The following is a 25,730-nucleotide window of genomic DNA, read 5'->3' on the forward strand; positions in this document are numbered from 1 at the left end:
GTGAAAGACATCATAGGCCGAGTGTGTGGATTGTGTGGATTAAAATGGTCTTCACCTGAGTCACTGACCAAATTTATCACATTTCTAGAAAAAATTCTAAAAGAATCTTTTATCAATTACATAGAACACCTAATAATAAGCATGAACTGGCATTGGGATCGTTATGGCTGATCGCTAAAATTTGGCCACAATGATAGCAGTGTGTATCTGTACAGTTTGAGAAAACGAGGCGGAGCCAAACAATGCCATAACCCAGGTAACGGTTTGCCAAATCATTTGGTGATGTGTTCTTCATGCTGATTAGCACCATAAATCCTTTCTTGCCCTGGTACCAGGGACACCCCTCGATTGGGAGGAGCATCCTGTAACCTAGCGACATAAATTACTGGATGCATACCTGATGTCGTTGTTAAACAGTACTGTGTCTTGGGGCACAACACCAATCACTTTCCTCAGTGATCGCTGGGCAACCTGTCATGAAGCAAAAAGGTGACATCATGAGTCAGGGGTCAAACAGCAGTAACATGCACAAATCCTATCAAGTGATTTTTCTGCTACATGTACATGAAAAAGAAAAGTTTAAAGGGATGGTACAGTATTGGTGGAGATGAGAATTGGGCTTTTAACTTTTTGTGAGATACCAAGAAAACACTTATGATATAGTACAGAGCATACCATATTAAGAGGAATTCAAAGTTTATTTGATGAAAATTGGGTTTTGAATGACTGAAACATCCAAAAACAAAGTAAAACAAAGCGATCGTAATAAAGTGTGGGTCCCACTATTAGAATCACACTTTTTTGGATATCTCAGCCATTTCAAAACCAATTTTCATCAAATAAACATTTAATTCCTCATAGAATTACATGCTCTTTCATATTTCATAAGAGGTTTCTCATTATCTCACCAAAAAATGTTAGAAACCTGAAATTAGGTTTCAACCAAAACTATATAATCCCTTTAAGGACGCTTGTGTCAATATTGATCTTAAAATCAGGTACCTTCATCACGGGCAAATGCATTTTGGTAGAAGTAGCATTATCTCATTTTGGTATTTCCTGCTATTCTTCAATTCCATCTGTATATCCTCAAAAATGTCACTCTTTATATGCCACAGGTGTAAATCCTGTGTGCCACATTATTCTGAGACTGCAACATATATGCCCTGTCAGAAAATACTGTTTTTCAGAGCCATGTAACTTTTTATAGAAGCCTTTATACTAGAAATGCAGTAAAGCAAAGTTTGGGATAACATTACAAGCTTTACTAAGATGTGAACTTCATGAAAAAGCTGTGGCTACGACGCTTTCAATAATAATACTGTCGTGGCAAACTGCATTTTATCAATTACTTTAATTTGTAAGAGGTTGCACATTGACTAAATTTGTAAAGTTGACATGTTGTTTGACTGAGTCAGGCGAGTGAACGTGACACAGAAAGAGTTAAAGTCTCTCATGACAAACTTCTATGTCAATTTTGTTTTCCTGGCACACTAGTTATTAATTTTATATGGTTGACATCACTGGGATGAACCTCTCTTGCTTAACCCGTTGAGGACGAGTCCCGAGTATACTCAGGCAGGTGTCTATGGGAAATACGTGTTGTAGCAAAATCAGTCCATCCTCAATGGGTTAAAACATCAGTGAGTAAAAGGAGAGGTGGTTGATTGGGAGGCGACCACACACCTTGGAGATGTCTTGGTCATCAATCTTGATGCTCCCTGCCTGGAGGTCATAGAACCGGAAAAGAAGCCGGATAATGGTGCTCTTCCCCGCCCCAGAGGGACCAACCTGTCAGAATCAAAGCAAAATATTGATATTCTGGTGAGAAAAGGGAGGTTGTAAAAGTTTTAAATCAGGGCACCCAATGGGTGCGGTCAGACTGGCAAAAGGTCGAGAAGTTTAACATCGCGAAGTCTTCGCAATCTTTTGTCGTGCGATCACACTGGTCACACTGGATCAAGAAGTTTGGGTCATTGGTTCGTGCTCGCAAGAAAGGAGAAAGAGTCTGCCGTCCGATGGCTAGTGATTGTGATGTACAACCAATGCACGCACATCTATACATAACAATGGCCTCGCGCTTTGGAGACACCACCCGCAAACAGATCAAGAAGTTTGTCAGGGTGAGGGAAATATCCCTAGCTGGAGTGGGAAGTTTTGCGAGCAATTTTGAGAGGGAAGTTTGCGGTCACACTGGCAAAACCTCGAGATCTTAAAGATCTCGATGTTAAACTTCTCGATCTTTTGCCAGTCTGACCAAGCACGTTTGAGAAATGGAGTTCCAACTGGCTATAAGCATTCAAACAGCTGTCGGTTTTCTTTTGATGTACAAAAGAATTCCACAAAAGTATTTGTGACTTTGACGATCAGGGTTCAATGCCACCGTCTTTCCGAGCAATGAGATGATTCATTTGGAATGCTAACGTAATGTCGGCTATATTTTGTTTGTTTCTGTATTAAAGGAGATCAAATTTCGGCTAATGATAAGGCATATGAAAAAGAAAATAACTCCTTTTGTGTGAGGATGTAACAGCTGTGAAATGAGGGACACATGTCAAAACTAAAACAGTTTTATCTTCACAAATATTAAAGTAAACTACCTTGAGAAATGAAGTCTATCTCTGTCACAAATCATTTGGGCATTTCACTCATTAAAACAAAAGACTGAATAAAAGAGGAATTTCAAACATTGAAGGGCCAACCTGAAACAAGTTTTGATTGGTTTATAGATTGTTACACCAATTTGACATTTGAGTTCCAGGTATTACAATTGTACGAGAACAAAAAGAAATACTTGGATCACTTAATTCACAGTTTCCTTCATCTGTACTTGTCTTTTTCATGAAAGATTGGACTATTCACAAAATATAATGACAAATGAGCTAAAATGGAACATTTCAGGATACACACTGTACCATAAAACACTCAACACCAAACACAACATTTACCGATCAAGAAAACACAACAAAAACCCAAGACAAATGATTTTACACTTACGATAGCAACGACCTGGCCTGGCTCCACATTGAAGGATACATTGCGTAAAATGGGTTTCCTGCACAGTGCAGGGAGAAGAAAAGACAAGACGAAAATTAATGACTTTACTTGCACACAAAAACTGATTACATTGGATTTACGTAGAAAATTATTTTCATTACTGAATGATCAATTTTCACATGTATACTGTAAATTTGGAAATAAAAGTGGCAAACATTTTTTTTCTTCTCTTATTTATACTTCATCTGTATCATTCATGTTATCTTTATTCAGAGATGTACACACTGTGCTGTGAAGTACTTGTAATTGTGAAAGTGAAGGGCAAGAATTTTAAATTAGCATAATTGAATACATGGAAATACATGGCAATTTGATAATTTCAGTCAACTAAGCCTTTAGATAAAGCAGTCTTTTACACTCTTAGTAACAGATACAGCATGAGATAAAACTGACATAGAAAAATGCAAATCACTGTATTCTCAGCTTTTTCTCTGCATTCTTGATTTCCACTGAAAACAGTTCTTAAGTTTCTACATATGTGTGTCATAACATATAAGTTTGTCCTATCACAATCATGACATGGGAAGCTTGTACACAACAGTGTAGGTTTATTTGTTTATTTGTTTGTTTGCTTGTTTGTTTTTCTTGCTCCCTGCAAGGTATAGATACTGAAAAGTCTTCAATTGCTTTGCTTACTCTGGTATGTGACACTGTACCGTATGTCCCCAAAAAAAATTATAACGGGACCCTCCGCAATGATATCTTTAAAAATATTGAATCAATCTAAATACAAATTATGGGTATGAAACTATAACTCATTGCCCACATCTTACAGAAAACCCCATTCGATTTGCTTCAGTGGTCAAAGAGAAATGAGGAATTTTTAAGAGGATGTCGGAAATCTCTTCCCTCCAAGTTCTGTCTATTGTATTCACACACAAGAGCATCGAAGTGTTAAACTTGGAAGAATCAGACTCATGACATGCTTTACAACAATCCACATTTCTCTGTGACCGCTTAACCAAATCGAATGGGGTTTTCAACAAAATAGAGCTAAAATGTTATATTTTAAGACCCTGAAGTAGCATTTAGACAGTTTAATCATATTGGGTGTCATCAATGCGAAAATCTGATTGCAACTTTTTGGGGGGACATACTGTAGAGGTATTTTTAGCTGATTATACTCTGGTTATAATTATAGGCATGCCATTATACGGTAGGTGCCAGCAGCAGTAGACTGTGTATGTAAAAGCATTATTTGATTGTATTTTGATGGCAACATCTTTCTCACATTTTACATTTCAGCCTGAAATTTTGATCAATGGATATTTTAAATGTACACTTTTATAAATTAATAGCAAGTTGAGAGGGAGTGAATTTGCATAACAAATATCCATGTGAACAATCTCAGGCTTACTATCCAATCTTGCCTCAAACATTGTACACAAGCAGGTTATTGCTGATAATGGCACTGATGAGGGTAAGACAGATAAAGGCTACACACGTGTACTTACTGTTCATTATAGTAGAAGCTCACATTCTTAAACTCGATTCGACCCCGACGGACAACCAAATCCCTTGCTTTGGGGTCATCTGAAATCTGGCATTTAACAAGAGAGAATTGAAAGGAAAGGTAAACTTGGACACTAAGGTATTGCCTTTGGCTAGTTATAGTCTGCTGTAACTGGTAAACCGTAATGCTACATTTACACCATGTTCCCAGTGGCCACAGCAGTCATGTTTCAGGCCACCGTGGACAAAATGGGATGGACACATGACAACGTGCTGAGTCGGGATGGAGAAATGTGACAGGCAGTGATTGCCATGGATGCCGTGTCAGATTTCTTAACTGTCAAAAAATTTGCCACGGCAGTCATGAGGCCAATGAGAAACCTTGTAGACTGTAATAAAACATGGAGAACACAACAACGCGTGACAGCATATAACAGGCCGTAAACAAAACTTGGACGCAGTCCGCAGCAGGATGCGACAGAAAATATTGCGTAGTCTAGCCTGACCAGATGCCACAAGAACGGCCTCTGATAGCCACACGTTCACTGGAGCGAGAACTGGAATGAACAACACTAGAATAAGTTCACTAGGGGAAACAGCAGAGAATATCCCATCTACCCATGGCACACTACGTTTTGGGCCAACAGCCGCCGGGAACATGGTGTAAACATAGCATTATACTTAGTGGAGCGGCATAGCTTGAAAAATTAGAGGAATTGTGCATTTTATGATAAAAGCACCAAATTTCGCACACATCTTGACAATGACATTTGAAATAAATTCAGATATTGGGCCATCGTAAATAGCGCCCTCAGCGGCCGTGGCAGCCATTTTTCAAAAATGGCCACCATAAATGCCATTTTTCGTAAAAATTTACAAGTTTCAGAAGGGAAAATCAATAAGATTTTGCAAACGAGTAGAAAATAACATTCGAAATAAATTTAGATATTCTGCCACCGCAAATTGCGCCCTCAACGGCCATGGCAGCCATTTTTCAAAATGGCCGCCATAAATGCCAGTTTTCGCAAAAAATTAAAAATTTCAGAAGGCAAAATCAGCAAGATTTTGCAAACTAGTAGGAAATAACATTCAAAATAAATACAGATATTGGGCCATCGTAAATAGCGCCCTCAACGGCCATAGCAGCCATTTTTTTCAAAATGGCCGCCATAAATGCCATTTTACGTAAAAATTTACAACTTTCAGAAGGGAAATCAATAAGATTTTTCAAATGTGTCGGAAAAAGCATTCAAAAGAAGTTCAGATATTGGGCCATCGCAAATTGCGCCCTCAACGGCCATGGCAGGGATTTTTCAAAATGGCCGCCATAAATACCAGTTTTCGTAAAATTTTACAAATTTCAGAGGGGAAAATCAATATGATTTGCAAACGAGTGGGAAATAACATTCAAAATAAGTTAAGATATTGGGCCATCGCAAATTACGCCCTCAATGCCAAGGGCGGCCATGTTTAAAATTGGCTGCCATAAATACCACATTTTTCTCTGAATTTCCTAATTCCAGAAGGAAAAGTCAATAAGATCTTGCACTCAATTTAAAAATTTCGTTTGAAATATATCCTGTGCCTTTGTATTACATTACTGAAGTATCGTAAATAGCGCCCTCAATGGTAATTGCAGCCATTTTTCAAAATGGCCACCATGGATTCCATTATTTATTTATTTCCTGGGGGGCATTTCATGAAGCATTTTGGTCGGATATTTTTCTGACAAACTGTTACAAGCTACTGAAATCCTTGCATCTGATTGGCTGAGAGCAAATTTGTCCGACAACTTTGTCGGACAAAATGCTTCATGAAATGCCCCCCTGATTTCACAAAAGGAAAAGTCAATAGATTTTGCACACAATTTGAAAATTATGTTTGAAATAAATGTTTGTGTTAGATTATTATAATACTGCCCTCAACGGCCGCGGCCGCCATATTCCAAACTGGCTGCCATCGTTGTAATCATTTTGTTTTAAAAAATGGTAATTTCAGAAAGAAAAGTCAACAAATGTTTACATAAATCATGTTTAAAATCAAACAATATATCTAGATTGCATTAACTCTAGAAATTGTTCCTTCGCAAATTTTCAAGAAAAAAAATGCTAATAACGGTAATTGCAGCCATTTTCCAAAATGGCTGTCATAGATGCCATTTTACTTTTATGAAGATGTCCTAATGCCGGAAGAAGACAATAAACATTTTTTGCGCAAGTTGACAATTATATACAAAGAAGTTTAGACATTGAGCCATCATAAGCTGTGTTCTCAATGGCTATTTCAGCTTTTTGTCAAAATAGCTACAAAACACTCTTCTTCTTTTTTTGTCTTGAAAATTTGCTTAATTTCAGAAGGAGAAGAGAGTAAAATACTAACAGAGACATTATATAATCTGAAATATGGTGTTAAAGAAATCATTTGAGGAACAAGTAAAATAAACAAGGCAAATGCTTAGCGATTATATCTCACCAATAATGAATGCATATTTCAGGTGGCAAACATGAAAAATTTCCGAAAAAGAGTAATATGAATATCCAGGGATAATGGCGCCATGTATTAACTTTGACAGTAACACCATATAATTGAATATATGGGACTATATGACGTGTATCTATTCTAAAATGTTACTTCCTAAATATTTTTAAGACAGATACGAAAAAAAAAATGGCCTTTCATTTTACGAAAAAAGTTACTTACTATGCTTCCACAAAAACACATACCTTTGATATCCATACTGTTAACCGTCACACGCGAAATACTGCAATTAGAACTAAACTGAAAACATGAATTTAAAACTAACCCATGAATAGAACCTTTTTTTTTTAAATTTAATTTCTTTGAACACCAGATTGCATTAGATATAATGGCTGTTTAGCAGTGTTCTATTGCTTTCTCCTTCTGGAATAAGCAAATAAAAAAGGAGTGTGTGGAAGCCATTTTGACAAAGAGCTGTCATAGCCGTTGGGGACGATGTTTAAATGGTGGCTCAATATCTTCATTTCAAATTCAAATTCAAACTTGAATTCATTTGAATGTCTTTTGTCTTTTTGCACAAGAAATTGTATTGTATTGTCTTCTCTGGCATTATCATATTTTCAAGAAATAAATAGCATCTATAGGGGCCATTTGGAAAATGGCTGCCATGGTCGTTGATGGTGTCATTTGTAATGACCTCATATATCATTTTCTTTTGAATATGATTTTCAACATATGTACAAATTTAATTGGTTTTCTCTCCGAAATTAGCAAATCTTTCCACAAAAAAAGTAAAGAAAAAAGAAGCAGACATCCATGGCGGTCAGCATGGCCCTTGAGGGCGCCTTCTAAGAAGGCCCTATACTTAAATTTATTTTTAAGCATAATTTTCAACTTGTTTGCAAAGTCTTATTGACTTTTCCTTCTGACATCAGCAAATTTTTGCAAAAAAAAGGGGGGGCATCCATGGCAGCTGATTTGAAACTTGGCTGCTATGGCTGTTGAGGGTGCACTTTTGGATGGCCTATTATCAAATTCAGTTTGAATGTAATTTTCCACCTTTGTGGCAATTCTAACTGACGTCTGCAACACTTTACGAAAAAAAAAGACATTCATGGTGGCCATTTTGAAAAATGGCTGCAATGGCCATTGAGGGGGCAATTTGCAATGGCCCAATAAGTTTACTTTTGAATGTAATTTCCCACCTGTTTGCAAAATCTCGTTGGCTTTCCCTTCTGATTTTAGTAAATCTTTTCGAAAATATAGCATTTATGGCGGCCATTTTGAAAAATGGCTGCCCTGACCGTTGAGAGCATTGCTGATGGCCCAATATCGAGATTTATTTTAAATGTCATTTCCCATTTATAACCAAAATTTCTTTGACTTTTCCTTTTGAAATTAGCATTTTTTTAAATGAAAAAGTGGCACTTATGTTGTCCATTTAACAAAAAAAAAAAATGGCTGTCATAGCCATTGAGAGTGCAATTTTCAATTGCCCAATGTGTGGATTTATTTTGGATGTAATTTCCCGCTTATTTGTAAAAAAGAAAAAAAAATGGCTTTCCCTTCTGAAATTTGCATTTTTAAATAAAAAATGGCATTTATGGCGGCCATTTTGAAAAAAGGGTACCATGGCCGTTGAGGGCGCAATTTCCGATGGCCCAACATCTAGATTTTTTTTTGAATGTAATTAACATTTATGGGCAAAGTCTTATTAACTTTTCCCTTCTGAAATTTGTAAAATCATCGAAGAAGTGACACATTAGACAGCCATTTTGAAAATGGCTGTCATGGACGTTGAGGGCGCAATTAACAATTGCCAAATATTTAATTTCATTTTGAATGTAATTTCCCACTTGTTTGCAAAATCTTACTGGCTTTCCCTTTTGAAGTGAGCAAATATTTTGAAAAAATGACATTTAGGGCGGCCATTTTGAAAAATGGCTGCCATGGCCGTTGAGGGCGCTATTTCCGATGACCCGATATCTAGATTTATTTTGAATGTAATTTCCCATTTGTAACCAAAATCTTATTGACTTTTCTCTCCTAAAATTAGCAAATTTTACGAAAACATGGCATTTATGTCAGCCATTTTGAAAAATGGCTGGCATAGACGTTGAGGGCGCTATTTACGATGGCCCAATATCTAAATTCATTCTGAACATGATTGTCAACCTGTGTGCGAAATTTGGTGCTTTTATCACAAAATGCACAATTGTTCGGCTATGCCGCTCCACTAACTATGAAACTTATAATTAGCGAAACTTTGCAAGTTTACATGCATGATGACATTGCCATGTTACTCGGTGTACATAAAAAGTTGCTCACAGGTTCAAGAAAACATATGAATATGCTGAGGAAAGGCACTTTAATGTTTTCCAATGATATTTGATCTTCATCATATTATCAATCAACATATACATGAAGACTCATCTTTTGAAATTTTTGAAGGCTTTGTGGCAGTAGAATGGTGAGTGGCAGAAGGCTTATTAAACCTGTTGAGGATGGTTTTATTTTGCTACAACATGCATTTCCCATAGATGCTTGCCCGAGTATACTCAGGACTCGTCCTCAACAGGTTAACAGTGCACCATGCATTCTTTCTTGGATATGTATATGGCCCTGACCATTCTTTCTTGGGTATGCATATGGTCAGGGCCACATACCAGTACATACCAAGGAAAGAATACATGGTGCACTGTAAACCTTCTACCAGTCAAAACACATCTTTTCTCTTCTGATTCAATATCCTTTGAATATGATACAGCAGGGATCTCGCCAGCGTATATCACCCTTGTCGGCCCCGACAAGCGTGCGGTTTGAAGAAGCAATTGCCGACAAGGGTAAAACTTGCCGACAAGGGTAACACCACGCGTGAACTTTGCGACAAGGGTAACTTGCTTGACGAGCTAAGTTCGGACTAATTTCTCGCCTTTTTCAGTCTTTATTATCTGGCTAGAAAAGAAGCTAGATGTTGAAAGCAGCAGCAGTTTACATACTTATACAAGCGCAAAAATTTATCTACGCAGTCACCGCACCGATCACAACAAAACGGCTCAACAGAGCGACGTACAATTGTACTAGTTGATACACACCACATCACACACTTGCTCACTCACATGCGCTCTGATTTGGGATCCACACACACATGCACAAGCACCCAGCCGGCCAGCACTTAAAGCCGCCTGCGTGTACAACGGTACAGTGTCTTGTGAGAGGGAGAGAGAGTACGGAAAGAGAGGGTCGGAGGCCGAAGGAGGCTGAGGAAGGCTGACACGTGCTCGCTTATTGTCACGCTTGTTGTCGGGTTACGCAAAAACAAACGATATGAAATGCATGCCCCCCTCCGCCAAAGGTTGTATTTTTTTTTTTTTTTGGCTGCTCTGGTTTGTTTGTTAGATTGTCTGCCTGTCTGTCTCTCTATTCGCAAAATCAGTCAAAATTTGGGAACAGATTAGGATGAAATTTTCAGGAACAGTTACAGTTGGTTGGTAAAATGGCGCAAGGAATAGATGATTAAATTTTGATAGTGAGCGGGATTTATAATACCATCAATCACCACCAGGATCCAGGATTTTTAGACTTTGTTTCGTATATTTGAAAGGATTCGTATCAATTCTTTAGGAAGCTGGCCATCGGCAATGACGCAAAATTAGATGCGTTCAAAGCATTGCCGCAGAGAGAAAATTAACTCCATTTTTCGTTAAAAAAGAAAAGAAAAAAGAACGTGCGATGGAGTAAGCAAATGCAAATTGTTATTTAGGTTTTGGTAGTTTCAGTGAGTTATTTTTTTTTTTAAATCTAAAAAGCCATGCGTTCCATTTTAGCCTTTTCAATTTCCATGAATTTGTAAACGTCATTCGTGAATATTCCATTTTCCTTCTCCGGGCCGAAATTTATAGTAATTCTGTCATGATGGTCTTTCAAGTTCAACGTACGTAATGCTCCACGTGCTTCTGGGTTGGTTTGTTAAAAGGTGGGTTAGGGGGCCTTCCTGGGCAGAAAATAAATGGATGATCATTCATCAATATTCCCAGTTGGTTTACATGCTATGTACACGCTGTTTGCGACCACTGAAGCAAGGTGGCAGTACGTGCGACATTCTTTATCTGACACCTGGCTTTCGTGGAAATTTCATGGAAATTTCCACAAGCCATGATATCAAGATTCCCCACTGCTTGAGGTCGTGCTTTTTTTTTAATTCTTCATTACGAACATCAATTTTTTTAACTTGAAAAGAGTAGATAATTTGCTTCGAGGACGTGTTTCTTTCTCTTTTTTTTTTCTTTTTTTTTTCATTGCAGCGTCGGTAACATTTTGTTTTGTTCATCGTCCGTGCATGGCAGGGGTTCATGGGAGGAGAACGATAGGAATGACTGGGGAGAAAATAAACTGAAAGAAGGAAGCATCTTTTGAGCGAGCTGTCTTTGTTTTTCTCTACACCAGCATCAGTTATCGCCACCAAGGTTCATTTTTATTTTCGTTACTCCGACAGATTAATGATAAAATGATGCTAGATTCTTTATTCTGAAGGTTCATTAATCCAAAAATGATTAAGAAAAAATGTCCGTTCATTTCACGACGAAATCAGTTTTGTTATTTCGAACGTTCTGCCAGTGAAATTTCGGAATAAAACGACGGCACAAAACAGCGTGTTTTCGTACTCTAAGGGTCTGTTATTCCGACAGAAGTAGTTATGATGAAATAATAAATTGTAGATTCTTTATTCTGAAGGTTCGTTAACCGAAAATTGAATAAAGAAAAATGTCCGTAAATTTCAAAACGAAATCAGTGCGTCATTTCGAACGTTTTGCCAGTGAAATTTGGAATAAAACAACTGCCCCCCCCAAAAAAAAAACAGTTGCACTTTTCTTACTCTTAGGGTTCGTTACTCCGACAGATTAATGATAAAATAATGCTATATTCCTTATTCTGAAGGTTCGTTAATCCAAAAATGATTTTAAAAAATGTCCGTTCATTTCACAACGAAATCAGTTTTGTTATTTCGAACGTTTCCGTCAGTGAAATTTCAGAATAAAACGACGGCCCCAAAACTGTTAGTTTTCTTTTACTCTGAAGGTTCGTTACTGCGAAAGAATAACGATAATACTTTAGATTCTTAATTCTAAACGATCGTTAATCGGAAAACGATAAAGAAGAAATGAAAACGGTTATAGTTTTCTTACCCTCAGGGTTCGTTACTCCGAAAGAATAATGGCAAAATAATACTCTACATTCTTAATTCTGAATGATCGTTAATAGAAAAATTATAAAGGAGAAAATATTCGTTTATATCCAAACGAAATAAGTTTTGTTATTTCGAATGTTCTGCCAGTATAATTTCGGAATACAACAACGGCCCCAAAACGGCGTTTTCTTATTCTGAAGGTTTGTTATTCTGAAACAATAACGATGATAGATGATAGATTCCTTTCTGAAGGTTCGTTGATCGGAAAATGTAAAGAAAAAATGCTTGTTAATCTTCGAACGAAATCAGTTTTATTTTGAACATTCATCTGTACTACCGACCTTTGGTGTTGTTGTTGTTTTTGATTACAAACCTTCGAAGTACTCAGTAATGAATCGTTTCATTTTATGATTAAACAAACCTTCGGAATAATGACCATCATTACATTTAAAATTGTATGATATCTCTTTGATGTCACGGCCAAACTACCGCAGTATACCCAGAAAGGAAAGTGCAACGATGTCCCGAAAGTTCTCGATCGCTTCTCGCGCATCTGCATGCAATAGGCCTACCACGTGGTCGAGCAGACGGCGAGAAAGCAACACGGCGCGCGTTGTTGCGATGCAGAGGCGGCTAATTATTGCAACAGTGAAACAGGAAAGGCCTAAAAGAAATCGGAACCTCCACCATCGGCACCTACTTCTCTTTCATTAATTATTTAGGAACTGCCGCTAACAAAAGGTATGGAGTTTCTGCATTGTTCGTGTGAGAATATGCCCCTCACAACGTTCATTACATCTCCGTGAAAATGTCGCATTTAGTGGCATTTTAGCGGCGATTTATCTGTGTTGTATTGAGCATTAGCGAAGGCTTCCGCACTTTGCGCGGGAGGGGCAACCCCCCTCCCGTACCCACCCCCAGAACAGCGCACATAAATGCCGACAAGCGTGAAGAAATTCCTGGCGAGAACCCTGATACAGCTGTTTGGGTTATAAAATTTTAACACCTCCATAAAATTAAAGAATTTGATAACCATTTTATGAAACATTACCATGTTCTTCAATCAGCCCTGTATAAGACATCAATAGAGACACATCGTCGATGGGGTGACAAGACTTTGTACCTCAAAATATCGGTGAAAATCACTTTTCTTCTGGATTAATGGTCAGATAATCAATGTAAGTGATGTTCTGTCCAAATCCTAGTTGTCTAACCACAGAAATGAAGCCACTGTGACTAGTCAAAAGAAAAGCAATCCCATTTACTATTGTGCTTTGGCTGCCATGTTTTTTCACTCTCCTGAACATTTGACATTTTTTAGATACACGTATACGGTTTTTTCACTCTAACAGCGATATGTGAACATTGCATTTTGCCAAAAATGACTTGAAGACTCAAATCTGCAACAACTGGTGAAGACTCAAGTCTGAAACACTATTGGTGAAGATTCTGCCAAGACTGCAACATTTTATACCAAATTTTTACACCTTGTGGCAAAAGTTATTCCATAACAATGAAAAAACATGTTCCAAATGACCCTCACCATAAATGCAAATGACATGGACTACACCAAATTAAATTGTAAGAGCTAAGTCTCAAAAAATTGAAGTCCCTAAAAACAAAGGCATTCTTATTACCGGTACTTTAAAAATAGAACTGGAACTTAACTTACATCTTTCTTCTCCTCCAATAAATCAATCATGTTCTCCATGTCTATGAAGGCTTGTTGGATCATCCTGACGAAAAGAAAAATGAAATAATGATTGACAAATTTGCATTTCAAATAAAGCAGTCTTTGTTTCTTACCTGCCCGAAGTGTTCAGTTGAAAACATCAGGACAAAATTTCATTCATTATGCAAACCATACATTGTTATGTATGTCTCATATTTCCTCTCTACACAAATGTGAAAATGTAATTTCTTACAAAAACATTCAATTTTGACAGCAGTATGTTACATGTATGACCGAGTTGAAATGATGCAAGAGTTTCTTTGTGACCCAGATAGACGGATGGATAGATAGACAAATAGATAGAAAGACAAAGAGATAGACAGATAGATAGATGGATAGATAGATAGACAGAGAGTAGAGAGAAAGAGAGAGAGAGAGAGAGAGAGAGAGAGAGGTTGCTTGAAATCATTGGCTCCCATGCCGCTATCCAATAGCATAATTATGAAGTTTATTCACTCACCTGTAGTAGGTTCCAAAGAAGTTTAGAGGGCTGTACAGCTGCATGATGTATGATGAAAAGAGCACATAATCTCCAGCCTGGTGGTAAAAAAAAAACAAAAAACAGGGATTGAAAAAGGCATGTTTCTATTTTCTATTAATACACAGCTTTGTCATGAATACAAAGTGAGTATAACTTTTGCTTTCCCATATGAACTTCTATCAAAAAGAGACATATGCTAGTATTAAATTAAAAAAACAAACACTAAAGCAACCCAAAGTAATTATTGATGTTTCAGACATATTTCAGGGAATCCCTGATAAGAATACGGCATTGTGTCCTTTTCATCCATGATTCTTTGAAAAAACCCTGAAGAAGCCTAAAGATGGATTAAACTTTAGTGCAATGATTTTACCAACATAATGAAAAACCAGAAAGATGAAATTTTCATGAATTGGAGCAACATTCAAGAACTACAGTACTGGCCATGACAAAATTATAAATATACCATACAACATATACAAGTGATACAGGGATTTATTGAACACACACTGGCAGTCGATACAAAAACACAGAATAAAACCGAATGCGTACTTGACACACTAAAAGTATGCTTACTAGTAGTTGACTTTGAGAGCACTCAGACTGACCTGAGATGTAACGCACAATTGTGTACCTAAAAACTTTCGTGAGCATTTACTTTTGTGAATCTCAGCTCCTCGTGAAACTTGGAAAAGTGCATGCAAGCAAAAATTTCTGCCTTTACAGTATTTGAGTAGTACTGTGGTATGTTTGCTTTGTTCATGTGCTCGATACAGAAGCCTGCTGTGGAGGGCTGGCTATTTGCCACTTACAGTGAGTTTATGTTCGGTAACAAGGTGTGCACACAGCAAACAACCAACAAGAAGTCCAGCGTTGATCACAATATTCTGGGCCGAGTTCAGCAGTGAGAGAGAAGCCGTCGACTTCCACTCACTCACCTGTGGGCAGGAAAGACATATGGGATCTCACTTTAGTTTGGAGATGAAAATCTCACTGAACAACATCGGATGCAGAGATGGTTATGTTGTCTTCAGGGATTTACAATCATATCTACAATATAGGGATAAAATCTGGATTACTAGCAGACACTTTAAGACCCAGAGAGTTTTGGTCACAAGAAAAGCTGGATATTTTCATGAAGGATTTCAACCCAGAAGGGGAGGGAACAAAATCTTCAGTTTTACACATTCAGCCATTAACCATCCTACTGATATAAAACGAGCAATTCCATTCACAAAATACTACTATCTAGCAGAGATAATTAATAATCTCTTTAAGCTTATAACATCTGGATGGATTACTAAGTATGAGCACCTGGTATACATCATCATGATTAATGCTGAACAACGTGACTCATCTATTATCTCAAAGCCAAAAATTCCTTACTAAGCCAAGTTTGAGTAGAACTTAACGACTTGCCAATATTTTCTGATGGAGGCGCGCTAACATTTTCCCATGACTCATGTGACTGGTCACCTGACACCATGACTGTAAGATTCCATTATGCCTACTAATCCTTAACTAATCCATTCTCATGCTGATTCTCCCTAGCAATGCTTCGATAAAGAGTTCCACTTGATTCTTTGAAATGTAGGGTTTGTATCACTGAAAGAGAATAGTTCATGAGTTTACCTGATAGCTCACGATTGCCTCGTTGTACATGTTGACTTCAAAGAGTTCATTGTTGTAATATTTCACCTGTGTAAAAGGGAAAAAAAGGAAAATCATTATTTTCTGTCAATGATGGATGGGGAAAAAAAGCATTAAAACAGTTGAGTTTTAGATATTAGACTTTTTTTTAGAGTAAAGAGAGACATAAAGTATAATGAGCTCCTATTCCCAAATGCAGTTTATTCTATAGTTATAAAACATAATTACAAGACATGGCCTGTACGCACCCTTCAATGGTATTTTCGGTGTCACGTACAATTGCATAGATTTAGTGATCACATGACATGCTCACAATGACAGTTTCAAAATGTGAAAAGTTTAAGTGATCATACAGTTTCGGTTAAGACCTAACTTCAGGTTTCTAACTTTTTTCGGTGAGATAATGAGAAACCTCTTGTGAAATGTGAAAGGGCATGTAATTATGGGGAATTCAGTGTTTATTTGATGAAAATTGGTTTTGAAATGGCAGAGATATAAAAAAAAAATAGCAATCTTAATAAAAGGTGGGACCCATCTTTTATTATGATCGTTTTGTGTTATTTTGTTTTTGGGTGCCTCAGCCATTTAAAAACTGATTTTCATCAAAAACTTTGAATTCCTCTTAGAATGGTATCCTCTGTACTATTTCATAAGTGTTTTCTTGGTATCTCACAAAAAGTTAAAAGCCTAATTCTCATCTCCACCAATACTATACTATCCCTTTAAATGTTCACAAGATTAATTTTTCTTCCTGAGCCAATACCTGACCAGGGCTAATACCTAAGTAGACTTGGGTTTGACTTTCCGATGTATGTTTGATTACATCTATTTTTACGCGCAGATTAACTCACTAGAAGCAAGAAATGATCATTCCTACAGACTGAATATTTTGCCAGTAGAGTTCAAATAGGGAAAGGATTAAAGAGATGGTACAGTATCGGTGGAGATGAAAATTGGGCTTTTAACTTTTTGCGAGATACCAAGAAAACACCTATGAAACAGTACAAAGCATACCATTTTAAGAGGAATTCAAAGTTTACTTGATGAGAATGGGGTTTGGAATGACTGAAACATCCAAAAACAAAGTAAAACAAAGTGATAGTAATAAAAGGTGGGCCCCACACTTTATTGGAATTGCTCCGTTTTGGATATCTCTGCCATTCCAAAAAAATTTTCATCAAATAAATGTTGAATTCCTCATAGAATTATATCCTCTTCCCTATTTCACAAGAGGTTTCTCATTATTTCACCAAAAAATGTTAGAAACCTGAAATTAGGTCTTAACAAAAACTGTACGATCCCTTTAATGACAGAGAGCAAACTGAGGACTCACAGTTTCAAAGTTCAGGAGTGAATCCACCGCCTTCTGTTTCATCTTATTGTCCTTCAGATTCATCTCTCGCCGAAATTTGGTCCTCCATTCCGTCACAGCAACAGTGGCAACTTTAACAGAAATCACAATATTTATCTTATATACTTCAACGGAAAGATCATACTATACACAATAGCGCAATGCATGATAAAAATCATGAAGATGAATAGAAGCATACGCAGTTCCTTCAGACAATGACAATGCATTGTAGTCTCACATCAATGCTTGAAGGTTAAAAACTGTACTAACTGCAAGATACCTTGCATAACTCCTCTACCATACCAGGATAGTTCCAAGAAGCCGCTGAAAGGGATTAATACTTCAAGGTTCAAGGTTCAAGAACTGACAGGATTAACTCAGATAGTACCACATTCAGCCTATTTGAATACAATGCCAGTGGTATGTTGAGATTGTCCCTTTGAGCAGGTCCAATGATAAAACACACTCTTTGATTTCATTGCCATCATTATCATTAACCAGCAAGTTATATGTTGATAATACAGACTGACTCTATGAAAAATAAAACTTCATGTGTAAACCTTGTTACACATTTGTCAACTTAATTTGAAGCAAATTTGAAATAAATATCAAAGAGTTACAAATCAATTCATCTAAAAATGAACCATATTTAATAGGTAGCAACAATATTCAACAAAACACATTACCATATAATACATAATGTGCAATAATATCTACAAGTGTACATCATGTGTATCTGTGACTGGGAGTACATTTGTAGATGTCTCTTCATAATGGTGGATCAATTCTAATAGGTGTAAAATACTTTGTATCGAGATGTTACTGCCCTTTCTTTCATTAATTTATTAATGACTATATATGCCGACAAAATGAAATATGATTATAATGGATTCCAGCCTCTATGCCACCATTTTGCAGTAATTAATGGGCCGTGTGATTTATTGTAATAAATACAATTGAAAGCTCTTAATCTGTGCAGCGATGCTATGAATGTGTTTAGTACTTACAGATGTAGAAAGCCATGGCGACAAAGACAATAAGACCAAACCAAGCATTGAATGCTGTGATGAAGTATACCACAGCAATGGTGATGTCAGCTATGGTGGGCAGGATGTTGAAGACGATGTAACTAGGCAACGGAAAAATACACAGGCAACATTTCTACCGTCATCATTGTCATACACATACACAAACAAATATGCCAATAAATCATTCATATTTCACTAGTGCCATTGGTGTCATATACACGGGTGTGACAGTACTTGCAGAAAAAAAATCTGAAAAAAATTTGAAACTTAATGGAAAAAAGTCTGAAGTACATCAAACTGTGAAAATTTCAATGCATCTGAATTGCTAAAAGTCTGAAAAAGTGGGTTTTGGGCATTCAAAAAAAAAGTCATAAATCACATCAAAATCTGAAATCTCACACTCCTGCAAACATTCTGCTCTCCTTTAAGTTAGGCGTTGCATCAAAATTATGACGAGCAGAATCCCTCAGGATCCTGCAGTATAATTGTGATGCAACGCGTTAACAACCTGATGACAGCATGATGAGAAAATATTAGGATGATTGAATTGATCTTGATTTGATGCCCACCGGGGTACATTCAAAAACCGTGACTAGTACAGGCCTGCTAGAATAGAATTGCCCATCAGCAAATAATGTACACCAAAGCATAAACTCATCAGCAATGTTCAACTCCAGTCAAGATTTTTCAGCTGTGTGTGTGCCTACATAGAGATCAGAGCTAAAACTGTGCTATGTCATATCTTAGGTTTATATCTATAGTGCTCAGTAAATTTTCAGGTACAGCGCACTCCCGTTATAACAAACACGGTTATAATGAAATTCCGGTTACAACGAAGTAAAAATTAAGGCTGCAACATTATCCACTCTATGTATTTTTATTGTTTCTTTGTTCGGTTATAACAAAAGAAAACCACCGGTCCCAAGAACTTTGTTACAATGGGAGTCCACTGTACTGTATCTCCATGTTTTGCCTCACCTCAGCAGACTGTTGATGCTAGTCGTACCTCTGTCCATCATACGCAGAACCTCACCAGTCTTTCGGTTCAGATGCCATCTCAAGGAGAGACTATGGAGAGAAAAAAAAGAGGAATAACAGTACAACTATCACTCAAAACCGATGTCAGAAAGATTTTAAAGAAAAAACTTTAATCATATGCCCAGATATCTTGTTCACCAGACGGTTCTTTCAAGACTGAAATATTCAGAGAAGTGCTACTAAACTAGTACACTGCAAATGAAAGCAAAGAACTCTATACACACAAGATTATGCAATGCAAAGTAATATTCAGCACCTGTGTCTATGTCATCCATGGGATGATGACAAATGAATAACTTTCATATACCAGCATGTAAATATGCCAAAATAATAATTTACAAATCAAAACTTCAAAATTTTCCTACATTATATTAGGTGCATTTCTCTTCTTTCAAGACAAAGTAGGTACGTGGGAATGATTTTCTGTAATATCAGAAATGTTCATGTGCATTTTCATTTTGCCAATTTTGCGAAATCCTAGATTCACAAAATTAAATTTCACAAGAAAGTTCTTGTCTAAACTACAAAGCACTGGATGCCAGTGGCAATTCATGAAAATTTCATGCCCCCCCCCCCAAAAAAAAGGCAGTTCTCTCCAATTCATGAAAAATTTCATGTCATGGATATTCTTGCTTCACAGTATTTTCTAGAAGGCTCTTCTATGTTTTCAGACCATCTTCAGATGCTCACTTGTGGAGATGTTCAAATAGCCGCACCATAATACCCTTGGTAGTGAACTGCTGGACTCGTATCCATAGCAACGACCGCATGTTGCTGAGGAGACCCAGGCTCCCTGTGGTATATGACAGATATTTGCAAAGACATCATACACAGAAAGTACATGGGTATATATATCACGATCCTTTTTTTCTCTCTTTAAAATACTTCAAACCAGACAACTGTCTAAGGACAAACTTCTTAGCACTGGATATGTCAAAAAACAGTAATAAAAAAACATAGTAAAACAAAAATATTTCATACAAAAACTAGATATATCGCTACGGCTACTGATATGCCTCCGCCATAATGCATGGTTCTCCTAATAGGTCTATAGTACAATGTCTTGACAATGTGTGATGACAGTTTCACACAATTGGCAAAATATTAAAATGACAGGTTTGACACAAATGTGCTGAATGTTCACTTTCCTAGAACTAGGTTCAATTGGATGAATGATTAAAATGTCAGAGTGCAGGTATTTGGGGAACTGATGATTTTTACTTGACTTTTGACCCTTTTATAAGTTTATGCATTGAGTAATTTTCAAGGTATTGAGAAAAAGTATAATTTCAGTATCAAATGGGAAAATAGCATTATCTAAACCTGGCCTTTGACCTTTGACCTCACAGTTCCAAAGAGAATCACTGTTAGGTTGAACATGCATAAATATGTAAGTTTCATGATGATACCTTGAGTTACTTTCGAGATATGGAGGAAAAAGTGCAATTTAGCACTTTCACTTGACCTTTTACCGTTTGACCTTTGACCTTTTGGCAAGAAACTTCCCCAAAAATATATATAGGGTAATACATGCCATACATCAAGTTAAAAAAAAAAAACCTTCAGGCATATTGCATTTTAAGGAAAGTAGTGATATTTTGAGGAGTTGACCTTGACCTTTGACCCCCTGACCTTTGACCCATGACCCCCAACTTCCCTAGATAATCACTGCCCATCGGTACAAGCATATATACTTGAAGATACCTTGAACCATTTGCGAGATATGGAGAGAAACATGAAATTTCAAAATTTTTTTCAAAAAATAACCTGTGACCTTTGACCTTTGACCCTGTGACCCTAAAATCCACACAAAGTATTATCCCCCAAGGATATACCCTCATACCAAGTTTGATGTAAAACCACCACACGGTTCTTGAGATATCGACAAAAACAAAACGGGACGTACGGACGTACGGACGGACGGACGGACGGACGACCCGAAAACATAATGCCTCCGGCCACTTCGTTGCGGAGGCATAAAAAAACCTGCCAGTATAATACTGTGCTGGTAACAACTATACAAAAAGAGATCATGTCATTAAAAATCTTGAAAATGCAATTCACTTTTAAGTCAATCAAGTATACCGCAGGTAAAGTTAATATTCGTGAATATTTGATCAGCTCAGTGTCCAATTTATGATTTATTATACTAGAAACTTACAAAGAAGGACAATGAGTCAACTATTGATTCCGCAATCAATAATTAGCACACCAGTCAGTACAAAAATGGTCATTTTGGCCTTCCTGGTCATAAGCAAATCTTTTGAAATTTGATATCACTTTGCTCATCTACGTGAACACATACACTGTATCACAAAGAATCTTTATAATCAAGCAAATAAAACAAGTTTAGCCAGTCTCTCTTGTCTTCAATGAGTTGACGAGGAAACTAAGTTTGAGTGAAATCTTACCAAAACCTCCGCCCTGCAGAAGTTTGCAGCCAACATAGAATAAGATGAAGTTCAGGGGCATTTTTGGCAATCCAGGACCGGTTGCAGACAATGCATCAACTGAAATATAAGAGGTATTCACAGAAACACTACGTCAATGTTGCATCCAGCAGAGGTGAAGATATCACTGTAGTCACGAGGTAACATTATCCGGGGATTTGGGGCACACGTACTGGCTCTCTTGTCTATGTTTAGTCAGCTTATATCATAGAACAGCTACAGAGAATTCTTCAATGTCATTTGTAGAGAGCTCTGTGTTGATAATTACTGGCTGCATGTTGCCTTACTGACAATAACCACTCTAAACATGCTATTACCTATTTGTAGCAAGAGTTTGTGCACTTAATGGCAGGAGATGGCTTTTAGGTAACTAACCAGGCAGAAGTAAATTTTGAACCGAAAATCACAAGTACATTGAACCACAGCACAGCATATCAGCACAAGGGCCTTTAGACATGTGAATTACATCTGTATGACTGTCTCTTACTATGCTGATGAAAGGCATATATCCATATCCTACTGAATGATACATACTGTACACCAGATCCTATTCTTTTCCTCAGATTGAATAATTGCTCACCATGCCTATCTCCTATCCATGCATCAGCAATATAAGTTGTGGGTTGGTAATTATGCTGAAAGATTTCTTTTTAGTTCAATAAAATGCACTAACAACTGACTAGTATTTCTTCTCATGAATTAAAAATCTTTCATATTGTTGGGTTTAATTTGACAAGTAGAAGGGCATACTGTCAAAGTGAATTCCATATAATTTGTACAACTCCTTCAACTGCAAGAGACTGGTTCCTAGAGTCAAAATAGTGGAGGCAAAGGTTTTTCATCACATTACAATTTGTCTAGTCCAAAACTATGGAACATTGTAATGAGCAAATAAATTAGACATATCTGTTTATTCAGATATGTACATCAGAAGTGTTGACATTATATATCCAAATTTTCATTTTGAGAAAGAGAGAGAGAGAGCTTTGCTAATGGGGTAGATTACTTCTACCACAAACTGCAATGGCTAAATTAAGCAGCACAAGGCAACACCAGCTCTGATACGTACCTATCTCTTTGTTTAGGATGGGTACAAAGACATTGATCACACGGCCAGCTACAAGAATCATGAAGCAGACCAACACTCGTAGCTGCATGAGGCAGTTACCCTTGGGCCAGACGTAGGGCCAGATCATACGCACTTTGGACCACACGTTGGCCCAGGTGGACGGATTTTCGGGCCCACTGGACGCTGGTTCATTGGTCTACACAGGTAAGAAAGAGTTGGAAGGAAAGCTTGGAGGCCCTGTATATCACAAGTTGACATATTTGAAAAATTGCAGTTTGGCTTTGGTGGAACAAATGACAATCAACAGAAATCTAGGTGAGCTAGTACCTGTCACAGAAGTACAAGGAATAACAGCTTCTAAAATGATTCTACAAAGACCATCTATTGCAACTGATTGACAAATTGCCCTACCTCAATGTAAATTTGTCAATCTGATTTGTCAATCAGTTGCAATGAAAACATATTGACAGAAGAATTTCATGAATTTGAATATGGACCATCTAGCTCTGCATTATTTCAACTGCAAATCATCAATCTACAACTTATGTTTGCCATTGTCATTTTCTTATAGATCAAGATCCCTTATAAAGTAATGGGGCAGAAGATTTAACATGAACATGTATTTCATGGGCAGGACATACCCCTATATAATTTACCGCTACTCATGAATGAAGATGGCACAAGGACCCTGCAAGCCACACTCACCATCTCCCGAGCATCGTCATTAATGATCAGCACGTAGCTCTTCTTGGGAAGACCTGGAGCTCTGAGACCTAACACAAAGAGGAAGAAGGTGAGGATATAGCGACACACCCAGAGCCCAAGCATGCCTTGCTCAAAGCTGCCTTCATGTTTCCACCAGTAGTGGGGGCTCTCCCATGAGATGAAGGCCAGGTTCTCATTGATGAAGGCCAGCGTCCAAAACAGGAGCAGGATGAAACCGTGACCTCTGACACGGTTTGACGAGAGGAATTTAGTGCGTTCGAGGAAGATGACAAAAATGGAGACGATGTAGGCTGCCATGTAGAAACAGGTGCCGAGTTCTATGTCACCGGTCAGCGGAACATGAAGAACAGCATACAGGATTATTCTCACAATGTACTGGATGATCATGGCTGTAGTAAGGACAATCTGAAAGTGGAACCATTTGGGGTTCATCCGGAACCTTGCCTCCACGCTCACTGCTCGCTTCCAGAAAACCAATACCTAATGGCATTGATAAAAAGGCCAGGAAACAAAACACAGGAATACATTTTACCAAGTATTAAAATCACCCTCTCTGATTTCATTAGTAATCACACACATTTCAACAGATGATGATTACAATGAAGAACAATATATTGTATAATGTGCAAAGAGTAATTAAAATCTTAAAATCTTGAAAGACAAGCATTGCACAGACATGGTTTTATAATCTTCATTTATGCACAAAGTACTGGTACACAATGATCCTATCATTCGTCAAATTACAAATCTCCTTCTCATACAATTTACATTTCCATGACATCGTAACCAATGATTATCCTGACAACACTGAAATAATGCAACAAAAACAGACTACGGCCAAAATGCTTTGTTTTGTATCGTTTTGTTTTTATTTTTTATTGTTATTTTTTTTTCAATGAGATGCACATTTTCCATGTCTCTTTCTGGTCTCTATGGACATGACCTTTTCACTTTATAGGTCACTGAGTCAGTAGCTTTGGAGAGACATCGTAAACTTTGTTGTCGTAGGAGAGGATTGTCTATGTCAAAAAGTTTCATTTCCCTGTGCTACTCTGTGACAACACCTACAAGCAGTCGAGGGAATTCAGTTGCCATCCACACTGACACAGACATACACAGCACTGTCATGAAGATGAAGATGAAACTTTTGCGTATCATTATTCTTTCTTAGAATTTTGTTGATTTTCAATATTTGACATGTCTTGATAAATGTTTTTTCCTTTGATTGATAACAAGTTCATGCATTGGCTTCCCAAGGCCAACCATGAAGGGACTCGAAACCTCAATCTTCCAGTCTTCATTGTTTTGGTTTTTGTTGTTGTTGTTGTTGTTGCTGTTGTTGTTGGTGGTGGTGCTGTTGTTGTTGTTGTTCAAATGGTCATAAATTAGTCTTCACCACAGACTGTGACACTAATCAAAAGGACATACAACTACAATGAATTTGTCCTCTCCTGTCTACAAGAGCTCTACGACTGCTTTGATTACCTGGATTCCTCCCAAAACGACGACAATGAAGAACATGATTGATGAGATGAGGGTTTCCATGAAGCATCTTGACAAGCCCTTGTCCACCCAAATGGGCAACATACTGGTGTTCCCGGGGCAAAACGGTGCATCCGCCATGGTGGATTTGATGGTGGAAAAAGTCCAGAGAATGAGACTACACTGTGCCGCTTGGAAGAGATGACCTCTTAGGAATGGAGTGCCTGAGTGTGCAATCTGTAGTGAAGAATGTGGGATACGAACAGAATTTATCATTTTATCTTCTGACCTGCTACTCCTCTACCAACACTATACAATATACCAGATACACTGAGTAGTTACCAACACAAGTTTGCATTTTCAGAGACTCCAACTCTCCCGTTTTCGACGGGAGATCTCCCGCCGAAAACCCATTTTTGCAAAATCTTCCGTTCTCTCGCTGGAGATTTGATTTCTCCCGCCCAGGCTCTGTGTCTCCCGTTGGAAAGGATTTCTTACTTATTGCTATTGTATGTTGACAAAATAAGCCTTAGATAGCACCAGAGAGT

The 25,730-nt window shown here is 37.5% G+C and overlaps 1 protein-coding gene across 1 annotated transcript in view; it reads right to left on the reverse strand.

The window, feature by feature from the left end:
* Window positions 1-25,355, reverse strand: part of LOC139724467 (ATP-binding cassette sub-family B member 6-like) — a 38,073-nt gene extending 12,718 nt beyond the window's left edge. The window contains exons 1-16 of the mRNA XM_071635604.1: window positions 25,186-25,355; window positions 23,680-24,180; window positions 22,975-23,170; window positions 21,867-21,965; window positions 20,146-20,248; window positions 19,396-19,485; window positions 18,397-18,518; window positions 17,372-17,481; window positions 16,021-16,086; window positions 15,201-15,326; window positions 14,368-14,444; window positions 13,848-13,911; window positions 4,512-4,597; window positions 2,998-3,055; window positions 1,687-1,791; window positions 398-471 (exon numbers count right to left, since the gene is read on the reverse strand). Coding sequence (XP_071491705.1) covers window positions 398-471; window positions 1,687-1,791; window positions 2,998-3,055; window positions 4,512-4,597; window positions 13,848-13,911; window positions 14,368-14,444; window positions 15,201-15,326; window positions 16,021-16,086; window positions 17,372-17,481; window positions 18,397-18,518; window positions 19,396-19,485; window positions 20,146-20,248; window positions 21,867-21,965; window positions 22,975-23,170; window positions 23,680-24,180; window positions 25,186-25,323 — 2,015 coding nt within the window. The 5' untranslated portion in view covers window positions 25,324-25,355. The remainder of the gene's footprint in view (window positions 1-397; window positions 472-1,686; window positions 1,792-2,997; window positions 3,056-4,511; window positions 4,598-13,847; window positions 13,912-14,367; window positions 14,445-15,200; window positions 15,327-16,020; window positions 16,087-17,371; window positions 17,482-18,396; window positions 18,519-19,395; window positions 19,486-20,145; window positions 20,249-21,866; window positions 21,966-22,974; window positions 23,171-23,679; window positions 24,181-25,185) is intronic.
* Between the last annotated feature and the right edge of the window lie 375 nt (window positions 25,356-25,730).

Source organism: Diadema antillarum, unplaced genomic scaffold (assembly GCF_040938485.1).
Source record: "Diadema antillarum isolate AM-2024a unplaced genomic scaffold, OU_Dant_1.0 scf00000215, whole genome shotgun sequence".
Lineage (NCBI taxonomy): Eukaryota > Metazoa > Echinodermata > Echinoidea > Diadematoida > Diadematidae > Diadema > Diadema antillarum.